This window comes from Rhea pennata, chromosome 16, assembly GCF_028389875.1.
Source record: "Rhea pennata isolate bPtePen1 chromosome 16, bPtePen1.pri, whole genome shotgun sequence".
In the NCBI taxonomy this organism is placed as follows: Eukaryota; Metazoa; Chordata; class Aves; order Rheiformes; family Rheidae; genus Rhea; species Rhea pennata.
In genome coordinates this window covers 4984954-5007320 of record NC_084678.1, presented here as the reverse complement: position 1 = coordinate 5007320, position 22367 = coordinate 4984954, and the positions used below count along the sequence as shown (strand labels likewise).

The window sequence follows — 22367 nt, the reverse complement described above, 5'->3', positions numbered from 1 at the left end:
CCCCTCTCATGGGCTTTTTAGAAAGCCCACACCTTCACCCAGGTGAGTATGATGAAAGATGCTCAGTCCTCCACTTCAAAAGTCTCCTTTCCGTTTTGCACCAGAGAGCTTTTGGGTCCAGAACAGGGTGATTTTGAGGCACAGACTGCAAAACTGTAGACAAAGGAGCTCAGGGCTACTAAAAAACTCATTTCAGAACCTTCTGCGGCTTGTCAGAACTGGGCCAGCTCCCACTATGTTGTCAGTGTGTCCCACTGTGCTGTCACTGTGTCCCCCTGCCCTCCTGGGAAATCATCCAAGCTGTTTAGGCAGGAAAGACACACAGAGGAAGAAGTCTTCCTGCTACTCTGGAGGAAGAAGGAAGAAGGAAAACTCAGCTAGAATCAGGGAAACTTCAGGGAAACTTCAGTTGCATGAAACTCTAGCAGAGTCGAAAGCAAAGAGATATGAATGACCGTAAATTAATGGACCAGATTAATCAGCTGCTGAATAGAGAGAAGATATTTTTCATTTGCAGAATTTTAATGAATAAGCGGCATTTCCTCTCCCTTTATCTCTCAGCTTTTCAGAATTTTAACAAATAGTTATAAGATTTCTATATTTAGAGGACCCTGGCACTTCATAAATATCGAACAGTAGCATTATCCAGCACGGCATTGGTAGCGAGAATTTGGTAATTGCTACTTAAAGCAAGTCATTAAAATTCGAAGGCAGATAAATAACAGAGAGGAAATGGCATTTATTCATTAAAACGTGAAGGATGAAAAACTTCTCCTTGCTTTCTTGGTGATGATGAATCTTTCCAATGCCAGACCCATGTCACAGCTCCAAAGAAGCAAATTCAAGCCGTAAGCTGTGGAAGAATTCCCTTCTGCCAGCCTCTGGGGCTTAGCTGTATTTTATAATAAATCTGATTCACTGCTTGCTGAAAAAGAAGACTATAAAAAAAAGTAAGATTTACTAGATTTGCCTTTTTAAAGTGGTTTTGGGATGTATTCTTTCTTTCTTCTTGATCTCACAGCCTGGCAGTAAGAAGTAACTGCCAGTGGATTGATCTGGAGTGAGATTTTGGAACAGCCAGCTCTGCTCTTGAGGCTCATGCTGCACCCCCACCTCCTCTATAGGACCCGTACACTGAGCCCTGGTCACAGCATTGCAGAAGCAGCTGCTACAAACTCAAACTCTGCTTTGGTAGCAATGTCTTTCTTGGCATTTGAGGTCATATAATACTAAGCCTATATTTCACCTATGGATTACAAAAGCAACCGTTTTCACTGGGAAGCTGAGAAAAGGATGTTTATGCACATCCAATGCTAAGTTTTTTTCCAAAGTCTGTTACCATCTTGCAATTCAGTATATCATCCCCGTAATAGATCATACACTCTGACCCAGTTCAGCATAACCTCTCCCCCAAAACTTTCCTTATGCTGCAAATTGGTACAGATACCTGATAATTATTAGGACAGTCCAAGTCAGGAGACTTGCGCTCCCTTCCTGTCTCTGACGCCAGTCTGTGTGTGTCTCTCTGCTCTCCCATCATTAGCATGTCTGATTGCCTTTCAGACTTAGTTTCCCCCAGGCATTCTCCTTTCATTTACTAGCTGGGAGGCACTGAACAGACTTTCAGACTGAATTTCCCCTTCCAGATCCTGGGCTTGGAGGAAGCTGTGATGCACAGCAGATGGCATCCATCCCCAGGAAGACAGAGCTACATTGCAGATGAGACCGTTGACCCAGCTACAAAGCAAAAGTGCAGTGATCATGGACACAGAAAAGCAAAGTCCTGTTTGCAGACCTGCTTTTTTGGTAGCTGTCGTCCCTTCTGCCACATGAAATTTGCTGCAAATAATGACCCGAATGGCTGCCGTGCTATTCACCATTCTCCTAGCTCTGCTATGAACACCTAAGACCGTACAAGCCACCAGAAAACTTTCTGCAATCTAATAGCCCTCACCGAGCTACTTAGATCATCTCCAGTTCATGCCAGCCAAGCTCCAGAGCTGCCACTTTGGAACAGAGAACTTGGTTCCACTCTGTTTCCTTGTGAGACAAACTATACTCTCAAGCAAACAAGATGTTATTGATTATTGTGGGGCTGGAAGAGAAAGGAAAAGAGCTTAAAAAGCTGATGGAGTGAAAGGTAAGACAAACTGCTTGCATACCTGCAGTGCACAACGATGGGTCCTGCTTCGGGGGGATTGAGAAACTTCACTTGACGAACGAAGCCCAAGAGACCCGTGGCGTAGCAGGGAACGCCGTGGTCCGGCCAGCTGGTGAAGTGGAACTGCCGAATCTCTCGGATCTCATGGTAGCCTTTCTGAGGAGACAACACAGCCACTGTTTTTCCTCCGTCAGGTTGCAGTCAGCCTGTTCTGATCCCTGCTCCCTTCCCCTCATGCCGAGGGCTGAACATGCATTTAGATCTAATTATGTGCAGGAATGTGTCATATACTGCTTTTCACTTTGAGAGATTTCAAGGTGAAAGAGTAAGAGATGGCATCTCCAATTACAAATGAAGTGAGTAACACAGCTGAGGACCGGGAAGGTGAACGCCAGATCCCTAGACAAACTTGTCCTAGAGTTCAGTATGAGCTGATTAGGAACTTTACAAGGTGACTTTAGTCTCAACATACGAGGCCTGCGCTTATTCACAGTCTCCTTTGGTGATACTTCCAAAATCACTATCAAGTCACACTCTCAAATCCTTTTCAATGAAGTGAACATTAATGCTAATTGAAAGGTGTTGAAGCAACAGACTGGGGAATTAAAACCTACAGAGTAGGTATGTCTTGCACAACCAGCAGATTTTCTGCTACCTACTGTCAAAAAACACCCGTCTTGAGATTACAGTGGAAACGGGCTGAAAGTGGTACCCAGACCCATCTCTTGGCCTTTGTGGTGAGACCAGGTTATTGCTACAGCATGTGTATGTGCCACAAAGGGTAACAAAGAGGTGTCAGTTAGCTACAGCATTTTACCATACAGAAAATGTATGAGGAATCCAGTGTTAGAGAGAGACTAATGTCAAATCCTCTGACCTGTCAGCTTTTGACATCAGCATTTCCTACCAACCTTCTCAATGGTTCAAGGAAATAGAGCTGGTGTATTAGTAAACTGCAACAATATTCCCAGTATGGCTCAGCTGAACTTCACTTGGTAAGAATTTTAAAAAGCTTTAAAACAACTCACTGGATGTTTGCACTTTGGTTTGGACAGACTGGAATAATCTGTCATTTAGATTCCCAATTTCTAATGAAGCGTAACAAACATCTTCCAAATCCTGCAGATTTGGGGATAAGCCTTACTGTCAAGCCTTTATTATATTTTTTTCACCATCAGAAAGGGATCCTACCTCGCATCTAGTTTAACGGGTACCTTTTATCACCTGTAATTTGCCGTTGAGAAACAGTGGTTATTATTCATGGCATGTTGTCATGCCAGCTTTTGGATTTTTTCAGAATTTATGCACTACGGATTCTACCTTCATGCATCTAGGTGTTCATGCAAAAATCGTTTGTCCAAAACTGGAAGCTATACCAGAAGTTTAGGTTTTTGGAATGAAGCCTATTCAAACATTAACAGTTCCACCTCCTAGAGGAGTCTGGATATGTTTCCCAGAGTCCACATTTCAGATGGCAAATTAAACGCTGTACCAAGATTTCGTCTGACCGTTCCTTACCTTTTGCACAGTAAATGTGCGTATGACATACTCTGCCAATGGTTCTGTCTCAATTAATGTGACTTTAATATCTCCATACACCTCTGTGTCATCTGGCCAGTACCGAACGCATTTTACCTGGGGACACACAAAAAAAAAATATTGAGAGGAAATAGCTCAAGTTGAGTCAGCGCTGATCTACACTTTACTCCACTTTCAAGCTGAAGCTCAACACAAACTGGACTTCCCCCTGATGTTCAGACCCTATAAAAATTTATTCCATAAGTTAGCTCAAAACTCCACCACTACAGAGAGAAACTACAGGGAGGAGATTTATTCAGTTTCCTCTGTAGTGAACAGCAATGCAAAGAATTTATCTAGCTTTTCTTCTTTGATCCAATCTTCCTTAAAGTTCCTTATATACATATACATATATATATATAAGCATATATATATATACACATACATGCACATATATATACATATATGTAAAGTTTACAGAACACAAAACACATGTAAAATACATGTATCAAGTTTACAGAATACCTGGCAGTCACTATCGCCATCCTTCTGACTAAAATCAATGATTTTTCTAATACAATTGTAATTTTGAACTCTCTGTTTAGCTACAGAATTTCAGTTCACAGAGACTGTGTGATACTTGTTGATACATAACATTTGTTTGACTCTATGCTTTCCTTATCAGATGTGGACACAAATTTGACATTTTACCAGCTGTGACATACCTGAGCTGAGGCTCAAGAAAGAAATCTTGTGATCATGTAAATACACTCCAAGCTTAGCTACTTTTGGAAGTCAACGTGCAAAACTAATAGTAGAAATTCAAGTCAGGCCTGTGAAGCTCTAGAGGGGCTATTTAAAGCTTACAAAAACTACTAAGTTATTAACTGCTGCAGCACAAAAGAGTAAACTGCACCTAAAAGCTAAGCCAATTAGCAACCAAAAGGCAGGCTTCATACTGCAGTCCCAGTCATGATCAGAAAGGTTTTAATAAATACAATGATCAGCATAAATTCTTTTTACAGAGAGGAGTGTATCATGAACTGAAGTGTCCTCAGAAGATAAAATATATAGAATAAATAACAACAAATCAACAGGATCAGGAGGCATTCAACCACGAGATGTGAAGGTAAGCAAATATGAAACTGCTGAATTACTAACGGTTGCGAGAAATCCATCACCTGTATTTGTCTTCGTACCAAAGGAATGGGAGATGACAAATATCATGGCAAAATTTCAGAGTGCTCCAGTCTCTAGCTAAAAATGCTCCTAACCTGAGGACTACCAGGAGCAGGGAGAATATGCTGGGAGAAGCATTTTTTCTCAGTAAGTCGGCAGTGGTCAGCCCATGCCTTTTGCACTGTTCATGTCTGCTCCCATCCTGGGCTCTGGCGATTGCCCTGTGCTGCCTCAGGAGCTTCTGGTTCACCCAAATCACAGACAGCAAAGTTGTGGGTGCCAGGGAGGCCAACCCTGGTGGGTGGCCCCTGGTTCCAGCTGTTCGAAGTCTCATGCTACCCTGGGATAGTGATACTCTGAAATTTTCAGCTCTAGGCTTTGAAGTGCCATGTAAAGAGCACTTTTGATCAGGTTCAGCACGAGTCACATGTCCTTGCTCCTCCGGAATTTTGTGGTTAGAGAAGTATTAAAATCAGAGAGGTGAAGAATAATTACTACAGAAGTACATTTTTCTCTGGGTAGTGATAAAGGAAATAGCTATTCAGCTAGCATAAATTTGTATAACTACTGAAGTCCAAACTTACAGTAGGAACAAGATCTTTACTAGTCTGGAAGGGAAGCAGCTAAGCATTACAAAATCTAGCATTTCACAGAAGAACCCCAAGTGGCATAATTCATCCCCTCACTCCTCAAACTACAGCAAACAAGAGGTGTTTCCCTCCCTGCGCATGCCTGGAACATGCCCAGCACTGGTTTGGCTTTACCTGTTGGGAAAACGGCATCCTTACCCTGCCGACTTCCACTAGGTTGGTGACCATAACAACACTTGCAGAGTTCTCTTGCCAAATCATTCTCCAGAAATCCTTCACTGTCTCTTGCATTGGCCCTGGGCCAGGAGAAAAAACCAAAGGACATGTTAAGAGAGTGTATTGAGTACCGGCACTCTGTTTCAGTGCTTCTCTATCCATTGCTGCGTTCCCATAAAGTCCCACTCCTCCTTTCAGAGTATCCCTCTGTGCTTCAGGGTTACACAGGGGGAATGGCATCGAGCTAAGAAACCAAAAACCTCATCCTTCCTCGCACGGGGGTTTTAAGGTTCTAGTGTTCTGGCAACAGAGATGCTGGCTGTATCGTAAATAGTGGAGACAGCTCCAGGAAGCCAGCCAGTATAGATGATGGGACATGGATGCACCCTAGTGACTCTGTAATTAAGGCTCTTCTGAGATTTGTACTTGAAGCAGGACTAAAATCCCTCCATTTCACACTTAAATATTTGCAAATTCTGGCAGAGGAAACATGCAGAAAGGAGTTCATCTTTGAAGTTCCCCCACAGAGAAAATTTTCAGGCTCCAGTAGCCAAACAGCCAGTACTTGCAGGAGTTTTATTAGATTAGAGCTTCTCTCTGACCTTGTTTCCTACCGCTCTTCTCCACCATAGACAAAACCCTCCCACGGATCCCTTCTCCCCTTCTGCCCATCTTCCATCCTCTCTGTTCTTTGTCCAGCTGCGTTCCCTGTACCCTTACATCCTCTGACTCCCAATTTTACTCTCTTATTTTCTTTTTGGAGAGCGGCAAGACAGAGAAGAAGATACAAAGCAGAATTTAAGCACTGGGTCATTTATGTGAAAGTCACATTTGTGGGGAAGGAACGCATGAAGGTGAAGATAAATAACGGTAGCAGAAGGGGTCATGGCATAAGTTTGCCTTGTGATGGAGGAAAATATCATCCCAGTGGTTTTAATGAGTGTTTAGATATACAAGAATGAACCTGCCTTGAGTTGCAATGTAGTGACGAGGCCGATGATATCCCTGGAAAAAAAAAATGAAAATACGTGAAGGTCTGCGAGATCATACTTCAGAAAAAGCACAATGACATGCACGTTACACTTTGTTCACTTGACCACTCTCTGTATGTCCGAGGAAGGCTTTTTCACTGTTACTTTGTAACATGTGAAAAAAGTATATATCGGTCCATTTACATGCCTACTGCACTGCACCTTTCTATGCACTCAATAGATCTCAGATACCTATCAATGTCATTGTGAGGGGCTGATACTGATTTCCACATCCGTTGCGCATTTATCCCATATTCCACTTATGTTTGTGGATCTGTCAAGCATAGGAAACCTCCATGCATCTACATCAGTAAGAAAGAATAAACTGGAGACCAAGAACCTTCTCCCTCTGTCACCATATGACGTTTGTATGATGTTCATCTGTCATTCATATCAAATTAACAGTCATTCCCTAGCTAAGATGCCCCAAATTCCTAAGTGGACTTGTCAGCAGGAGTCTTTGCCATACAGGGAGCGTCCACGAGCCTTACGTCTATGTAGTTGGCGTTTATGTAGTCAGAGTGAGGGTCCCCATCCAGCAGCTGCAATCTCACCCTTGAATGATCATCTGAAAGAAGGAAAGAAAAATACTAACAGTAACAACAAAAGGGAGTTTGTAGATGCTTTATCTGCTGATTATTGCAAGCGGTTAATTGAGTACTTAAGATGAGAGAATATCAGAGCTATTCCTATTTTACCTGCCCCCCTTTTTGCATTTTAGATGTCATGTTTAGACCCTCAGGTTACTGTTCATCCATATTACATCCATACGACGCTGCTGTCACTATAATCTATTTTTAAAAGCTTTTACACAGACCACAAACATTGCTTGGTTTGGGGATCTCCGCCTGGATCTCCATAGGGAAATATCTCCACCACAAAAGCCAAAAAGCCATCTTTACACCTGGAACCAACTGCCTCCCTGGCTTGCTCAGGGCTACTGAAACTGAGGCAAGAACCAGAACAGAGGCAAGATCAGGCTAAAAATAAGCAGGTCATGAAGACATATAACAGATTAACTAGGATAAAATGGCAAATAAAATCCTGCAAATACCACATGAGGCAACCCAGAAAAATGAAAGGAAATACTAAAGCAAATTGAAGCAAAGTTGTAAAATGGCACAGAGGTATAAAAAAAAAGAAAAAGAGAAGAAGAAAGAAAGAAGGAAAAAAGGAAAAAAAGGAAAAAAAGGAAGAAAGGAAGGAAGGAAGGAAGGAAGGAAGGAAGGAAGGAAAAAAAAGTAAAAAAGGAAAAAACTGTTCACATTTTTGATGACATTCAAAGTTTCTTTAGAAAAGGCACTAAAAAATAACAGATATCAATCTTTTCATCTCCCAGCATGCACTACAGTTCAGATCTAGAAAGAAATTACTTCGGGGCAGATTACAGCATAATTTTCCACTAAGGGAATGTTTTGATCCATCTCTGGCACGGCTGATGCTGGGATGTGTCAAAGACGACGCTCATCTAGCTGTCCTGGTGATCCGACTTGGTCCGGTAATTCCAGCACCAGCATGCAATTAATTGCACAACTAGTATCTAAGGAGTAATTGCTTGGTAAAGGCTGCTGGTTTACAAAGGCCAGGGCTAGGCACTCTGGGTTCCGTTTTAAAGGATTTTTTCAAAACCGTGACACAGATTTCATTGATTTTACTTTTACTTTCTCTGCTAGTTATGTAGAATACAGCTCCCAGTCAATAAAACATTAACATTTAGAAGCACTTTATAAAATACAGATCTTATGACAATTTACATTCAATTAAAAAGAACTGCAGCAATGAAACAAAAATGTGAGGTCTGATTCTGTTCTAAGTCAGAAAGGGTTTTTAATAATGACTTAAATAAATGTATAATTAGATAATAATTGTGAAGGCTAATGGGCACACAGTTCTGAAAACCAAGATTTTAATGTATTAAATATTCATTTACTCACATACAACAAAGACTGTCATACTCTGTTCATTCTTTGGGTGAAGTTTTCACACCAAAAATCACCACCACCTTGTTATATTTATCAAACACCCCACTTGCATTCAAAAATGGTTACACGGGTGAAACCATCATATAGGCTCCATTATATTTATATTATTAAATATAACTTCTGTAAATGCATTGAGAGCAGATGTATTTCTCAAAGTGCTGATCTTGTTCCCAGCTCTGGATGATCACCTGTGCCCAAGGCAAACGTACTAGGTAAATCGGTAAACTCGGTGGTTAGACAGACAGCAAAAGAATTTACACATAAAGCAATTCACAAAGACAGACAAAGAGCTGATTAAACTGGACTTATATAAAATACACAAAAACTCCTGTAGACACTTTCACACTTGCAACTCAACGCTGGAAACCAAGCTAGTTAAGGATCATGCAGATCAAAAAAAAAAAAAAAATCCCTAGAGATAATGGTTGAGGGAGAGAATTTTTACTAATTCTTCTTGCGATGCCAGCAGATGAGAAGTTAGAGAAGTCTAACGTATTGCAACCACGCACCTGAAAAGGGATGACACTAAAAATGCCCTTAGGACAGGTAGGAAGAGCCCCAGCAGACTCTAGGACAACCCGTAAGTGGCCCAAAGACGCTGTCTGCAGGTGGTGCATAGCTCAGGTGCATTGATAGGTGCACAGCTCTCAAGGAAGAACCTACATCTCATTTAACAGATACTAAACTCAAAGATTAAATTCACCTCTTTGAACCACTCTTAAGCTAGACACTTAAATGAGAGAGGGTGAATACCTCCTCAGAGGAACTCTCTGTGAAAGTCTTGAGTGGGAGACTACAAAAGAGGTCTAAGCATTTAAAAAGAGGTCTATATATTTAAGGCAATTATGGAAAAAAAAATACAGCACTGCAGCTATAAAAACAACTTTTTTTTTCTTTAAGCCGCATATGGTTATTCTATCTGTGAGCACAGTAAACGATGAGACAACCATTAGAAATGAATGACATTTAATAGAAAAGAGACATTTGGGCTTAGATCCAATTATATTTTGGGACCAAGTGAAATATACTTTCATCTAAACTTTGCTTTAGGAGGACAGAATACATAATATTTTGCAGCACATTTTACAAAAATGAGATTACTTCCTATGGGAGATTCATTTCACTTATAAGTGCAAATAGTGCAGCAGAAATCCTCTGTATATATATTAAGCACACCAAATATTAATGATGACTTAATGGTGCCTTTAATCTTGTTTGTATGTTTAGGAGTATAAGCCAGATAAAAGTTCATGAAATAATTTCTCTTTTAAATCACTTTTTTCCTCCCAAACTTGGAAGTTCATTTGGAATTCGTTTTTTTTTTTTTTTTTTTTTTTTTTGATGGAGCAGGGGAAAAACAACACAGCTTATTATGCTAAGAACAGTAATTTTAATAGCCTTGTATGGAGTTTTTTCATCTTTCGATTTCAAAGGGCTTTTTAAATTTAAAAAAAAAAAGTAAATATCTTCATTACATCTTCCCCCAATGGTTAGAAAGCATTCCTGATTCTGTGCCCTTTCTAGTGGACTCAGCTACCCAAGAAGACTACATATTTGGCACACTGAACAGAAAGCGTAGTTCAACTCATCTGAAAATTCATTACACATCAAAAAATCACCATACATTACAGACGGATGATGAGAAGTTTAAAAATATGCAGGAAAATAGAAGAAAAAAAATCATGTCTGTAACAGTTAGGACTATAGAGAAATGGAAAACTATTTTTTATATTATTTTATTTCTCCCTATTTACTATAGTCCATACGCAAGTTAGCAAAACTAAATTTTTATGGAAATGAAGAGCACTTTGACTGAAAATTGGTCTTAAAACAGATTTCAAAAATGGCAAGAAACTCACTGAAAAGCATCATGCTCCCATTTTAGCATAAAATTGTTATTGTTTCAAACTTCTGTCAAAATTCCCATTAGTGATCATTTTAAATTTCAGTGCAATTTTGCCACATCTTATTTTGACTGACTCCAGCACTAGATTCGTCTCCCACAACTTTAGCCATCTAAATATTTTGCAGCTAGTCTAGACTGCTGGTCAAGACTAGCTGCATAGTCAGTGGAGAAACACAGATACCTGGAGTGGCAGATATCAAGACAGTTGTGGTGGGAAAGGATGAGGTCCCCTCCTGGGCATGCTCTCCTCCCCTCTCTGTCCCCAGTGATTCTTGACGATGCCTTTAGAACCAGGCAATAAGTAAGTGTGCTAAATGTCACCCTCTTGGGATCACGCAATGTGGACATTGTGGAGATAAGCAAGAACTACTCAAGAAACCATGAAATCAGAATGCTTGGAAGAGAAAGTAAGATTTGATTCTAAATCCCATATTGCCTTTTTTTGTTTTGTTTTTTGCTTTATGTATTATCCTTGTCTGTGGATGAGGAGTGCAATCAACCCATGTTTCCGCCAAGAGCTCTGGAAATCTCACTGATATCTGTCTTTTCCTCCACAAAATTCTGAGATTAATTCACAATCTTCCAACAGAAAGCGTATGTCAATCAGAGCATGAAGAAAATGAGACAAGTTTCACCATTGTCCTTTGTCATCAACTCAGTAGCTTTTAATGGACCATTACATGACTTTAAAATCATGGCACAACTGGGAAGGTGGCAGGGCTCCAGCATAGATGGGAGAATTGAGCTGAGCTGAGCTCCTCCTGAAATATCATCTTCAAATCAAAAGGGCAATAGAAAGGGAAAGACAAGTGCTCCTATAAATCAAAGCAAAACAAAGTCTGATGTCCCTGTTTCCCAGATCTCAGTGGAGAGTTTTCATGCTTATGTGTAATGGTTCTACATTTGGAGAAGATGAAAGAAATGTGATGGAACTGAACACTAAGGGTCTCAAATAACTTGTGGGCATTTTCCGTATCATGGGGCACCTAAGCCCACATGCTCAATATTCTCCCTCTAGCTAACACTTGCTGATGCACTTTGAAGGCTTCAAAATCTAGGTCTTTAAGTAATTTAAGCTCAGTACATGAATGGATCCATTATGTACCCTGGTCCCCCTAAACTCATCTCCAAAGAAAAATCTTGCGTCGCCATAACTGTGTGGTGTTTGCAATTTTTATACCCAAAGCCCAGGAGCACAGCCCATGGGCCCTGCCAATACAACAGAAATACTAGTAAGGCAGTTCCCTCAAGTGTGGGAAAATCTGTGCAATTACAGTCAGCAGAGAGAAACCATCTTACCAGCATCAGTAGTGAATCTCGGCGGTCATACATACTCCAACCCACTCCTCAACTTTCTCTTCTCTCTAAAAGCACATCAGCACTGTAGAGTGAAGGGAACCCTGAGAAGCCTGGTTTTACAACACGGAGGAGCTTAGAGCTTTCCTGCTTCTCCCCTCTGCAAGCAGCTAAGCCTCATCTGCGGTTTGGGTTTGCAAATGCAGGAATGGCAGATGTTGGGGTTGGCAACAAGATCTAGGTTTTCATAGAGAGGCATGGTGTTAATATAGCATTAGGAAAGCAATGAGCCGAGTAAAACAGTCCTGTTAGTGTACTGTTACCCAAGAGGGCATAAAGACAAGATCTAATCTGCCGTGATTCACTGAGCAATGCTACTTATTGCAAGAGCTTACAAACGCACATTTCAACACAATTCTCTGAAGCAGTTACAAAAGTTAGCTCAAAACCTGACTTTTCAATTCATTCCCCAAATAGGATTTGTGAGTTCTTGTTCCAGGAGTGATGAAATGGCAACTGCGGTTAAATAAATAAGGTTAATCGCCATCAGCAGCCTTTTACAAAATAAAACGGTAAAAATAACCAGTGCAAACTCTGGTTTCTACAGCAACTGCAGTTCTAGAGTAACAAAGCACTAAGAAAAGGGTGCAACTGTTCTGCACCTTCTCTCCCCAGTCAGGGTTTTGCACAGTTTGTACCCACTGAGCACAATTCATTTTCAGGATCTATCCAAAGAGAGCCAGTCTATTTTCAGCTCTACTAAATATCCTCTATTCTGGGTCCTGTTGTCACCTTTACTCAGGCAAGTTGCCCAACTTAGCCCATCGGTAGCAGAGCTAAGGGGGAGAGAAACCATAATAAGCATTCAACTCCCCCTTTCTCCCTTCTAAATATCTGATCTTCTTATCACAGTACAAGGGAACCTCCCAGAGACTTTAATAGGAGCTGTTCATTTTCTACAGGAGCAGAAAATCCAGAGTAAAAAAAGTAAGAGATATTGCAGTTAGAATTGTTTGTGGCACCATTAACTTCTGGTACGTGTTGTGAATCCTGCACAGGGTCCAGCCACTGCAGCCGCTGGTAGATAACTTTCTCACCATGGCTGTCCAGTATCCATCAGCCCTAACATATGGTTTTCAATACCTGAATTTAAATTCTTGTTCCGTCAGGATCAAATGGCTCATGCTGGTTCCACGGCCAAAGCTGGAATTGTGTAAGGGTGCTATTACATCCTGATGAAAATGTGTTTGGTACATGTCAGGAGTGCTCCACGCATGAATGTATGTCCCCTAACTTAACAGTCTAAATGCCTGGATCGCCTTTGCTTGTGACCAAGTGTGCACAACAACTCTTAATGTGCCACACTGTTCCCTCCCATTTTACCCCTTTAGTAAAGGAGACATGAATGTAAGGTTAGGCTCAGAACATAGCCCATGGCATCACTGACAAGTTTCCCACTGGTTTCAAAAAATGTCTGCTAAAAGCTTCCCCCACTTTCTTAGGCATCATTTCTCCTTTCTCCCCAGCCTCATACAAGAGAAGACATGCTTTCCTTCCATTTCACTTTATCACGCTTCACTACGCGTTACTAAACTCTCCTTGCTGTCTTTTAGATGGGCTACTGTCTCCTCCTCAAACGCTTTATTTCACATAAATTTGAAGGGAATAAAACTCATCCAACCTTGCTATTTAACTTAAAGTCTTAGGCCTCCTTCCTCTCTTTTACAACCTTTGCTTTTCTTACCTATCTTCCTCTCCACCTCACTCTGAAATCTTTTCCAACAGCCCTCCGACTCGAGCTTCTATTCTCATGCTTTATATTGTGCAGACACCTCTTGTTAGCTTTGATTATGTTCCGTATTTCCTTTTACAAGCACATCAAATCCTATCCATATTCCCACTGTATTTATATTTACAGCTAGAAGGCAAGCATCACTCTCTGTCAGACAACAATTCATCTTTGTGAACACCTTCCCTCTGGGTCATGCCCCGTTTATCTTGCTTGATTTTGCTTCCTTAATTCCTTCTCATGCATTTCACTTGGAGTTCAATTTTTGTGGCCACTTTCAACCTAAATTAGATGCTGACTATTGTACACGATCTTGTCTCTTTTCACCTCCACTTTTACATTACACCAACTACCTCTTCAAAGTAACGCCAAGAAACAAAGAGTCTTTCCTGTGCTCTTCCTTATACCATACTAAGGCACTTCCTTCTTCAAAATAACATGTAGTTGTTAGATGGAAGATTCATCTCACTCAAGACTAACTTAATCTAAGCTAATCATCGAGATGGCTAGGTTGAACCACTGCTTAGTGGCACCTCTCTACAAAGGAAGCTTACAGAGAGGCCAAGCCTTTTGACAGTCAAGGGACATATTTTTACACTAATAATCCAAGTATTATTAGTTTCATCTTTCACATGAAGAAACAAAGACAGAAGGTGCTGGTGACCAGCTCACAAGCAGCACAGAAAGCTAGCAGAAGAAATGAGATCAAATCAGAGATGCTAAATTTCTGACCTTCAATTCTAGAATCATTCACCTTTACTATGAGGTCTCTGAACTGATTTGCTCTATTCCATGGCCCTGAAACATGAAATCACTTCTTTCAGATCATAAAAGAAACAGAGAGGAAAGTTAAGAAATGTATGAGATCACTTTTGTTTGTGACCAAGTGTGCACAACGATTCCTAATGTGCCACACTGACTCTGTTCCCTCCCATTTTATCCCTTTAGCAAAGTCTGTTTGTTCTACGGGGAATATATTTTTACCTTGGGGAAAAATACAGTACTAAATATATCACTCTCTGTGACTTGTTTTTGCTCTTATTTGGAACAGTGTTCCATATATCTACACTGTCCTATAAACCTATGGTGCATCCATTTAGGTTCTTATTTCTTGTCCTCTGGTCTCAGTTATTCAATTTGCAGCTGCCCAGAAGCCCTTAAAATGAATGATTTCTGACACCTCCCCCCTCCAGTCATCATGGGAATAACAACACGCTGGGCTAAGCTGCCTGAAGAGCTTGTGGAAAACTCAACTTTGGAGATCTTCAGCAAGAGGCTTCACAAACATCTGATAAAAATGACAGTGGCGGAGCTAGTCCTGACTTGGAGAATATGACTGTACGACTGTCCTAAATGTTTTTATGGAGTCCTTCCCTGCCCTGCCATTCTACAATGTATTCATGTCCCTGTAACTGCAACAGTAATCGCTTATTGAAAGAAAGAAAACACAGGAGCATTTAGTGCACTTTCAACAGCCTCACTGGGATTATGAAGCAGAATCAAAGCTTGCCCTACAAAACCAAGCAGCCCTCTGCAGACAAGCAGCAAGTGCTCTACTGGTTACCAGTCCTCGAGCAAAGAGAAAACCCTGTCTCTGAGCCGTATCTAAAAATCTGATACAGCTTCATTTCCATTTGCCCTGCTCCCATTTGGGGTGCGGAAAATTCTGTGCTATGTAGTAACAGCACCCAGATAATGGGTATCATGATCCATCATGGAAACCTGACAAGAGGATTTAGCCCTTAAACTGCAAATGTTAAACCTAAACTGACAGAACTCATAAATATGTAACTGTGAAGACATGTACAACAAATGTAAAACAATGAAAACATGTAAAACAAAAAACCACAGAAAGGAACGTAGCCTGCAGCAAACAGTGAATGCATGACACCATGTGCCATTTTTTTAGTGAGGTTCTCAAACATACCCTTTCTCACAAATTGCTTATAAACTCATATAGGAAGCTCAATTTAATGTGAATTTACACCTACAGGAGATTATGTTTCCGTATCGATTCTTATTGCGATTTTCGTCTTCCTTGGCTGTATCCCAGGATGCCGTCTGCCCCTCAGGTAGTGCCTGCAAAATAAACAACAGTGGAGGGTTTATAAAAATCTGCCAGTGCCTTCAGGTGGATTAACATGACACAGCAGGGCAGAAATAAAGGCACTGCATAATTCAGTGGTCGCCCAAGCAACCACAGCTTGGAAAGGGCACAGCTAATAATGCAAAAAGCAGAGCCTGGCGCAGACCATTTGCATCTTTGGGCTTTTGCTGGCTAAGAATCATTTCCCTCCTGCAACCTGAGACTCGTAAGAAGCCGACAAATTTGTTCTGGCTGTACAGTCCCAGGACAAGCTGCATTTCCCCTGCAGAATTGGATCTGCAGAGATTTCACACCCATACCTCCGAGAAAACCCAGAACGCTGAAACACCGGGCTCAGTCTTTGATACTTAAGTTGAAAATATATATAGTGGTTTCACCTATTTCTATTTTAACAAAAGGGTGATGCAAGTCTTCGTTAATCACACAACACAAACCACTGGTTGTTTTTCTTTAAGAAAAAAAAATGCAGCGTGTTGAATCATTTCTATGGAAGGGATGCAAAAGGAGGTAAAACATACAGGCTGTAAAAATAAATGGTTGTTATCCTAAAATCTACCCTTTTAGAGGCAAAAGGATGGGGCAAGGAAACCCTGGTAGCAAACAAAGCTTCTCCAGCTTGGTCCTGCAACTATGCTGAATAAAACCAAATGAGCCACACTCTCCCCTTGAGTCATGCTGAGGAGGATCTTAAAGCCAGAGCCAGGAAAAAGGCAGCTGTTTCGGGACCGAGCTGGAGGATGGTCTCATCTTCCTTGGGATGTGGCCATGAACAGGACGATCCCCCTCCGGGATCTCTCAGGATCATTGGGGATACAAGTAGATCAATGCAGCCAAAGCTGCTGGATCCTGTTCCAGGTGTGATGGAAGGGAAAGTCACAATCGGAAGACAGCTGTCATTCACCGTAGCCAATCTGAATGTTTATTTGCATTGCAAACATAGGTGAGAAAAAGAATAGCTTCCATCAATTCTTTTTCTGCAGATCTGCCTCTTCCAAGATCTCCTCCCTAATGTGATCCTATCTTGCTAAAAACAACCGCAATGTCACAAATTGTATTACTTATAATCCCTAAGGAATAATGGGTTTTTATAATGCATTCATTGCAGAATCATATCGTCCTTAGCTAGCAGCAGGTAGTTTGACATAGCTCTACTGGAAAATGAATTTATCTGCATCTTCATGAGCCATCTAGGTCTATTATAGTGCCTGAATGCAATAGCGGAGGGACACAATTCTTACGATCTACAACACTGACGTTATTACAATTAAACTTAATACAAGCAACGCCCTGGCACACCAGATCATGGTGAATTCCCCCCAAAGGGGTTTGAGGCTGGAAAATGTCAGGCACCGCAATGCTGCCCTGAGCATCGTCAACAAATGCCAGGACAGTGAGCTCCTATTCAAAAGCCCAGGAGAAAGAGTAATAAATCCGTAATTGGTGAGGGCTTTGATCACACACGTATTTCCTTTCACAGACAGCTGTTTCCAAATAGCATTTCATCTCCTCCACAAAAAAAAGTACAAGTGCACAAAAAAAAAAAAAATCCCTGAATAAAAGAAAAGAGGTGAGGTAGGTTCATTTTCATCTTCAAAGATTGAGGAAAAAGGTGCCTTATTTTTTCTACTACTAATATTGAGTTGCAGCAGATTGACCAGTGAATGGCAGCAGTCATTAGACATGTAATCACAGACATCTGAAAAGAAAAGTTCTCTCTCATCACTGCCATGCACACGGAAGTCTATCTTGGCCAAAGAAAATCCATCCAGGCCCAATAAATCCTGGGTCCTGTCACGTGACTTAAACATGAACTTCTCCCCTGAAATTGGTGTTTTGATACTTGGCTGATACAGCCTCCGAAGATTTAACAAAAAGTCTGGGAATGTTCATCTCAAGAAACATCAAAATCTCTACTTTGCACCAAACTATCCATCTCTTTTGGAAGAGATAGGGTGTACTTCTGACAGCTGAGGAATACACACTCCCTTTGCAAAAGGGTAGCTTATTCCACCACTTTTATGCACAGCAGATGAACAAACTGGAGTAACTGCACGTGCACAGGTGGTACAGCAGCAGCTCTTCAGTGAGATCACCAAAAATGCAGCACCAAGAGCTGAAACTGCAGCAGAAACACAAAGGCAAGAATATCACTTATAATTCTACTGCATCCAGAAAAAGAGGGGCACACCTGAAGTTTCATCCCTTGAATCTCGGAGTGTAAAATAAATATTTATATGCTATCAAACAGGGGTAATATTTCTGTTTCTCTCTGCATTATCAGCATGGGTAAACCAGCATGGATCATCCAAGTATCTTTTCTTTGCTCCTTATTTTATATTCTTAAGCTTCCTGCAGTAAATACTTTTGTTGTTGCTTGATTTGTAAACTGCAATATTCCAGTGTTCAAAAGACTCAACTCAGTTCTTAGGTTTTTCTTACTTTTATTCTGCTACAGAAGTTTTGAAAAATTTGTATCATCTTCCCAGTTGTGGAATGCATGTTATAATGATGCTTTTGGACTAAATGGATCTAATTTTTTCTGAAATGACAGGGGGGTTCTCTAAAAGAAGTCAGCTTCATCTCAATCAGGCTTTTAAGCATCGCAGCCCAGATGTGACCAAAGTGCTCACATTAAATTGAGGCTTAGCGCAAACCAATTTAAATTTCCAATGGATGCATTTGGTGAGTTTGCCGTTTGTTTTTCATTTAAGGAAGACGCCTTGAGTCCTTCATTTGTACTCATCCGTCCCAGTGCTGCAGTTTGACTCCGTAAAGCCTTTGGCAACAGCATCACTTGCAAGCGTTGCTGCTCTGCTCAGGCCCTGCCACGCAGCCCTCTCCCTTGCAGGATCTAGTCTTCAGACCAGAGAGAGGATGTGCAGCCCCTCAGAAGGGAAAGGGTTAAGACTGAGACATTCCCTTTGATATGCCACAGACTGTCAGTGCTAAAATGCTTGAGGAAGGAACTGCGAAAACCCAAGTAACTGAACGATCTCAGCTACGCGGCAGGAGGAATGCACTTTGATGACATCCTAAATCATATTCGAAAATGAGTTTGGAGGCTTAAGCTTATTATCTCCATAGCAGGTAATCGGTGCTCACAGTAAATCTAGGACTAGTCTAGTAGCTCGCAACAAATCAGAGTCGGTAGGCGCTGAAAAATGAACTGGTGACACGTGAACAAGTCCTGCTTAAAGGTTTGCACCTAGGCCACATTTTGTCACATTCTGGCCACAGATACGGCAGGCACGTCCCAAATAACCTCCCCAGGGATGCCCACGTCTGTGCATACAGGTTCGGTATCGCCTCGCACCAACAGCAACAGCGGGCACATGGTCACACCCTGGCTTTTACCTTCGTCTGCAGCTGTGCATGAGCTACAGGATCCGGGAATATTCCTCTGGATGCCCTTGGTAAAATATGCTACCTTTGCTCTAATGTTACAGAGGTGAAGGTATTTTTCAAACAAACATGAGGTGTAATTCCTTGGTAGCTTCAAGATGTGGGAATGGGCAGAGATGAGAGACTGCCACGTGTGATAGTCTCTTCGGTAACGTCACTAAATAAGCTGTAATTTATGCTAGTAGTTTCCAACGAAGGAGAAAACCAACTCCTTTAAAAAAAACATATTTGGAAGACACACTGATACCAGCTTATGAAAATACATTTTAAAAGAGACATAAAGCAAAGCTTTAGGTCGTTTCTTATTAAAGATCTTACCAAACATTTTGCAAAACAGGTTTTCTGTTCTTCCAGATTCCAGTATGAGAGGTTGCTTTCTGCCAACTTAAAACTACCCTTGCTACCTTCCACGAATTTTAACGACCTCCAACATCCTCCCTAAAATTGTGGTATTGCTATTTGTGGTTGAGAAGTGGAGCTGAAGTGCTTCCTGCATCCCATGTTCTGCACGCCAAATTCCACCACCTAAAATGACTGCCATTTAAGATAATTACCTCTGATTGAAGGGTAGGCTGTTGCGTGTGATTTCAGAATTCTCCAGGCTATTTCTTGTAAAGAAAGGAATTATGCAAATCTATATAATGTCATCATCATTACATACATATGTGGATAGCACTTTCTGCAAAAGGCAGAACTTGTGGAGCTGAAAGTTGCATTGACATTTTTCATGCTAATGTGTTATTTTGATAATTACCAAAGCCAGTGCCAGAAAATTACATATATGCCAGCACCTGTTTTCTTTTTGAACATCAAGAACTAGATCTTATGGCATCTGTAAGTGAGCTGCATGCAGTTTTGGGTGAGAGTGACAGAGCACTGGAACAGGTTGCCCAGAGAGGCTGTGGAGTCTTCTTCTCTGGAGATATTCAAGGCCTGCCCGGATGCAACCCTGTCTAACATGCTCTAGGTGACCCTGTGAGCAGGGAGGTTGGACTAGATGATCTCCAGAGGTCCCTTCCAACCTTACTGATTCCATGATTCTATTCATGGAAGTGGAGGCTAAGGAGGGGAGCTAAGCAAATCCTCTATGAGAATTACTACTCTTTTCATTATTAAACACAGCTCTTTGTATTGATAGTTTAATTGGGGGCATGAGTGACTAGACCCTGGTAACATACAGTTTCTAGAAACATTTGTTATGGCAGTTTTTTATGCCACCTGATCAAAAAATATTCACTGACAGCCAGGAAAAGACTGTCTCTCAACAGCAGCATAAACCAGCACCAGAGAGACAAACCCCAAGGACTTGTATAGGCAGGGTTAAAAAGTGAGCTGCTTTCATTAAATTATGTATTTTTCACAGCTGTTATGTTATTTTTAAATAGTTTTAGTGCAACCATGCATATTATTACTTAATGCCTTCCCACAAGCTTATTTCACTCATTATCATTATCACTCACTACAGCTAAGTCTCAGATATGTTTGATAATATTTCCCTCTTCTGTTCTGTCCCCCTCTAAATGTATACTCTCTTTCAACTGCCCTGATGCCATGTTTCTTCTTGTCTCTGCTTTCAGGTTATGTAGGTTATGTTCCTGACCATTCCAGCTTTTGGGGCTTTTTTTTTTTTTTTTTTTTCCCAGCCTGCTTGTGGCCTCTTTTCACGTTGGAGCTGGAAGAGCAGGTCAGTCGAACATACTCTGAGTCTGAGGTTTGAACATATGGGACAACTCCATCATCGTTTCAGCTACACAAGGTTCCTGGCTTTGCTTTTACAGTCCTGCGTGCAGGCAATTAAGCTGTTGTTTAATGTGATGAATTGCTGCAGAGTATTTGGGGCTAGAACAGAGAGAAAGCTAAAGCCAAAACCCTTCCTTTTCTTAGAGCCTGGTTTGCACTGCTGTAGCTAAGAATGGGACTAAGGACCTCCAAACCCTTCACGGAGTTCAGCATCTGCTAAATATTTACTACCTGCCCTTTACAGGAGAGAGGGCACACGCTAACGGAAGAACATGATGTTGGTCTCCTTCTGCAATAGTAAACAGCTTTTCTTCAGACCCAGGAAACAGAAGACTGTCAGAGATCGCTACCGCTATGAAAGCCCAGCCTCATAAACAGAAATAAGATGAAGGAAGGATTAAGAAGATAAATGAATTCAGAAAAAATAGTTATCCTCCCCTCCCAAGCATCCAGCCTTAGTTGCGAGTGCAACTTCTCTCTTTAGCAGCGTGAGCGAGCATTCCTCTCACCTCATACTCCTCTTTAAATCCATAGCCCTGGCCTCGCTTCATCTGGGTGATGTGCTGCAGCAGGTCGGCCACGCGGATGGCTGGCTGGAACTGCCCCCGGGGGTAGGACATTTCCACCGGCTCGCAGCTCCGGTATGGATGGGTCTGGATAGTCAGAGTTGGCTGCGTCATCTCTCCATGGCTACTGTCTGTTTTAAAGACAGGGAGGCAAAACAAGCTTTCACCTATCTCTTATTTCCACTCATTTCTGCTCCATTTTTTTTTTTTTTCCACCACCCCATAGGCTGGTGACGTCAAAAGAAAGTAAAGAAATAAACACACGTGTCTACGGCTGCCTGAGAGGCTATGTCATGTTCGAAATAGTTTTTGAGTCAAGGAGGCAAACACAAAAGAGGTGGGAACAGAGCAAACAGTCCATCAGATATAATGATGATGTAAGTCTATATATAGTGAAATAGCACATATTTTAAGTGAGAGCTCTGCGTAAGGACTCTGCTCCAGTTACATACCTTTCGCCACAAACCTGCAAAGAACATGACTGAGCAGTAGGGACAGATGAGCAAGATATTCAAGAGGGATTCAGGGCGTACAACGGGAGATAACTCAGAGGGGCCGTTTAGCAGGGAACAAATTGTAAGCATTTCAAACCCAGGCCTAAAATTTATAAATCAAATATGAAGATGTAGCATTAGCAGCAAGAATAAAATAGCACACAAATACAGTTATCTTGCATGCAGAAACTTAAATTTCAGATTTGTAAACTTAACAACAGAAATTCCTTTTCTATAGAAATGGATTTAAAAAGCTGTATCACTATATAGATGGAAATTGCAGCTTCCCATATCCCTAGCAAAACTCTAAACATATAACACAATATCCCTCGAGGACTGAGTAATGGTAAAGAATTTAAATGAGCAAACAATTGACTGTCACAATATTTA

General features: G+C 41.2%; 1 protein-coding gene across 1 annotated transcript in view; it reads right to left on the bottom strand.

The window, feature by feature from the left end:
- PTPRT (protein tyrosine phosphatase receptor type T) overlaps positions 1 to 22367 on the bottom strand; it is a 329075-nt gene that overhangs the window by 14515 nt on the left and 292193 nt on the right. Inside the window, 7 exon segments of the mRNA XM_062589625.1 lie at positions 2163 to 2317; positions 3680 to 3796; positions 5647 to 5744; positions 6633 to 6669; positions 7187 to 7263; positions 15660 to 15747; positions 21427 to 21614. Coding sequence (XP_062445609.1) covers positions 2163 to 2317; positions 3680 to 3796; positions 5647 to 5744; positions 6633 to 6669; positions 7187 to 7263; positions 15660 to 15747; positions 21427 to 21614 — 760 coding nt within the window.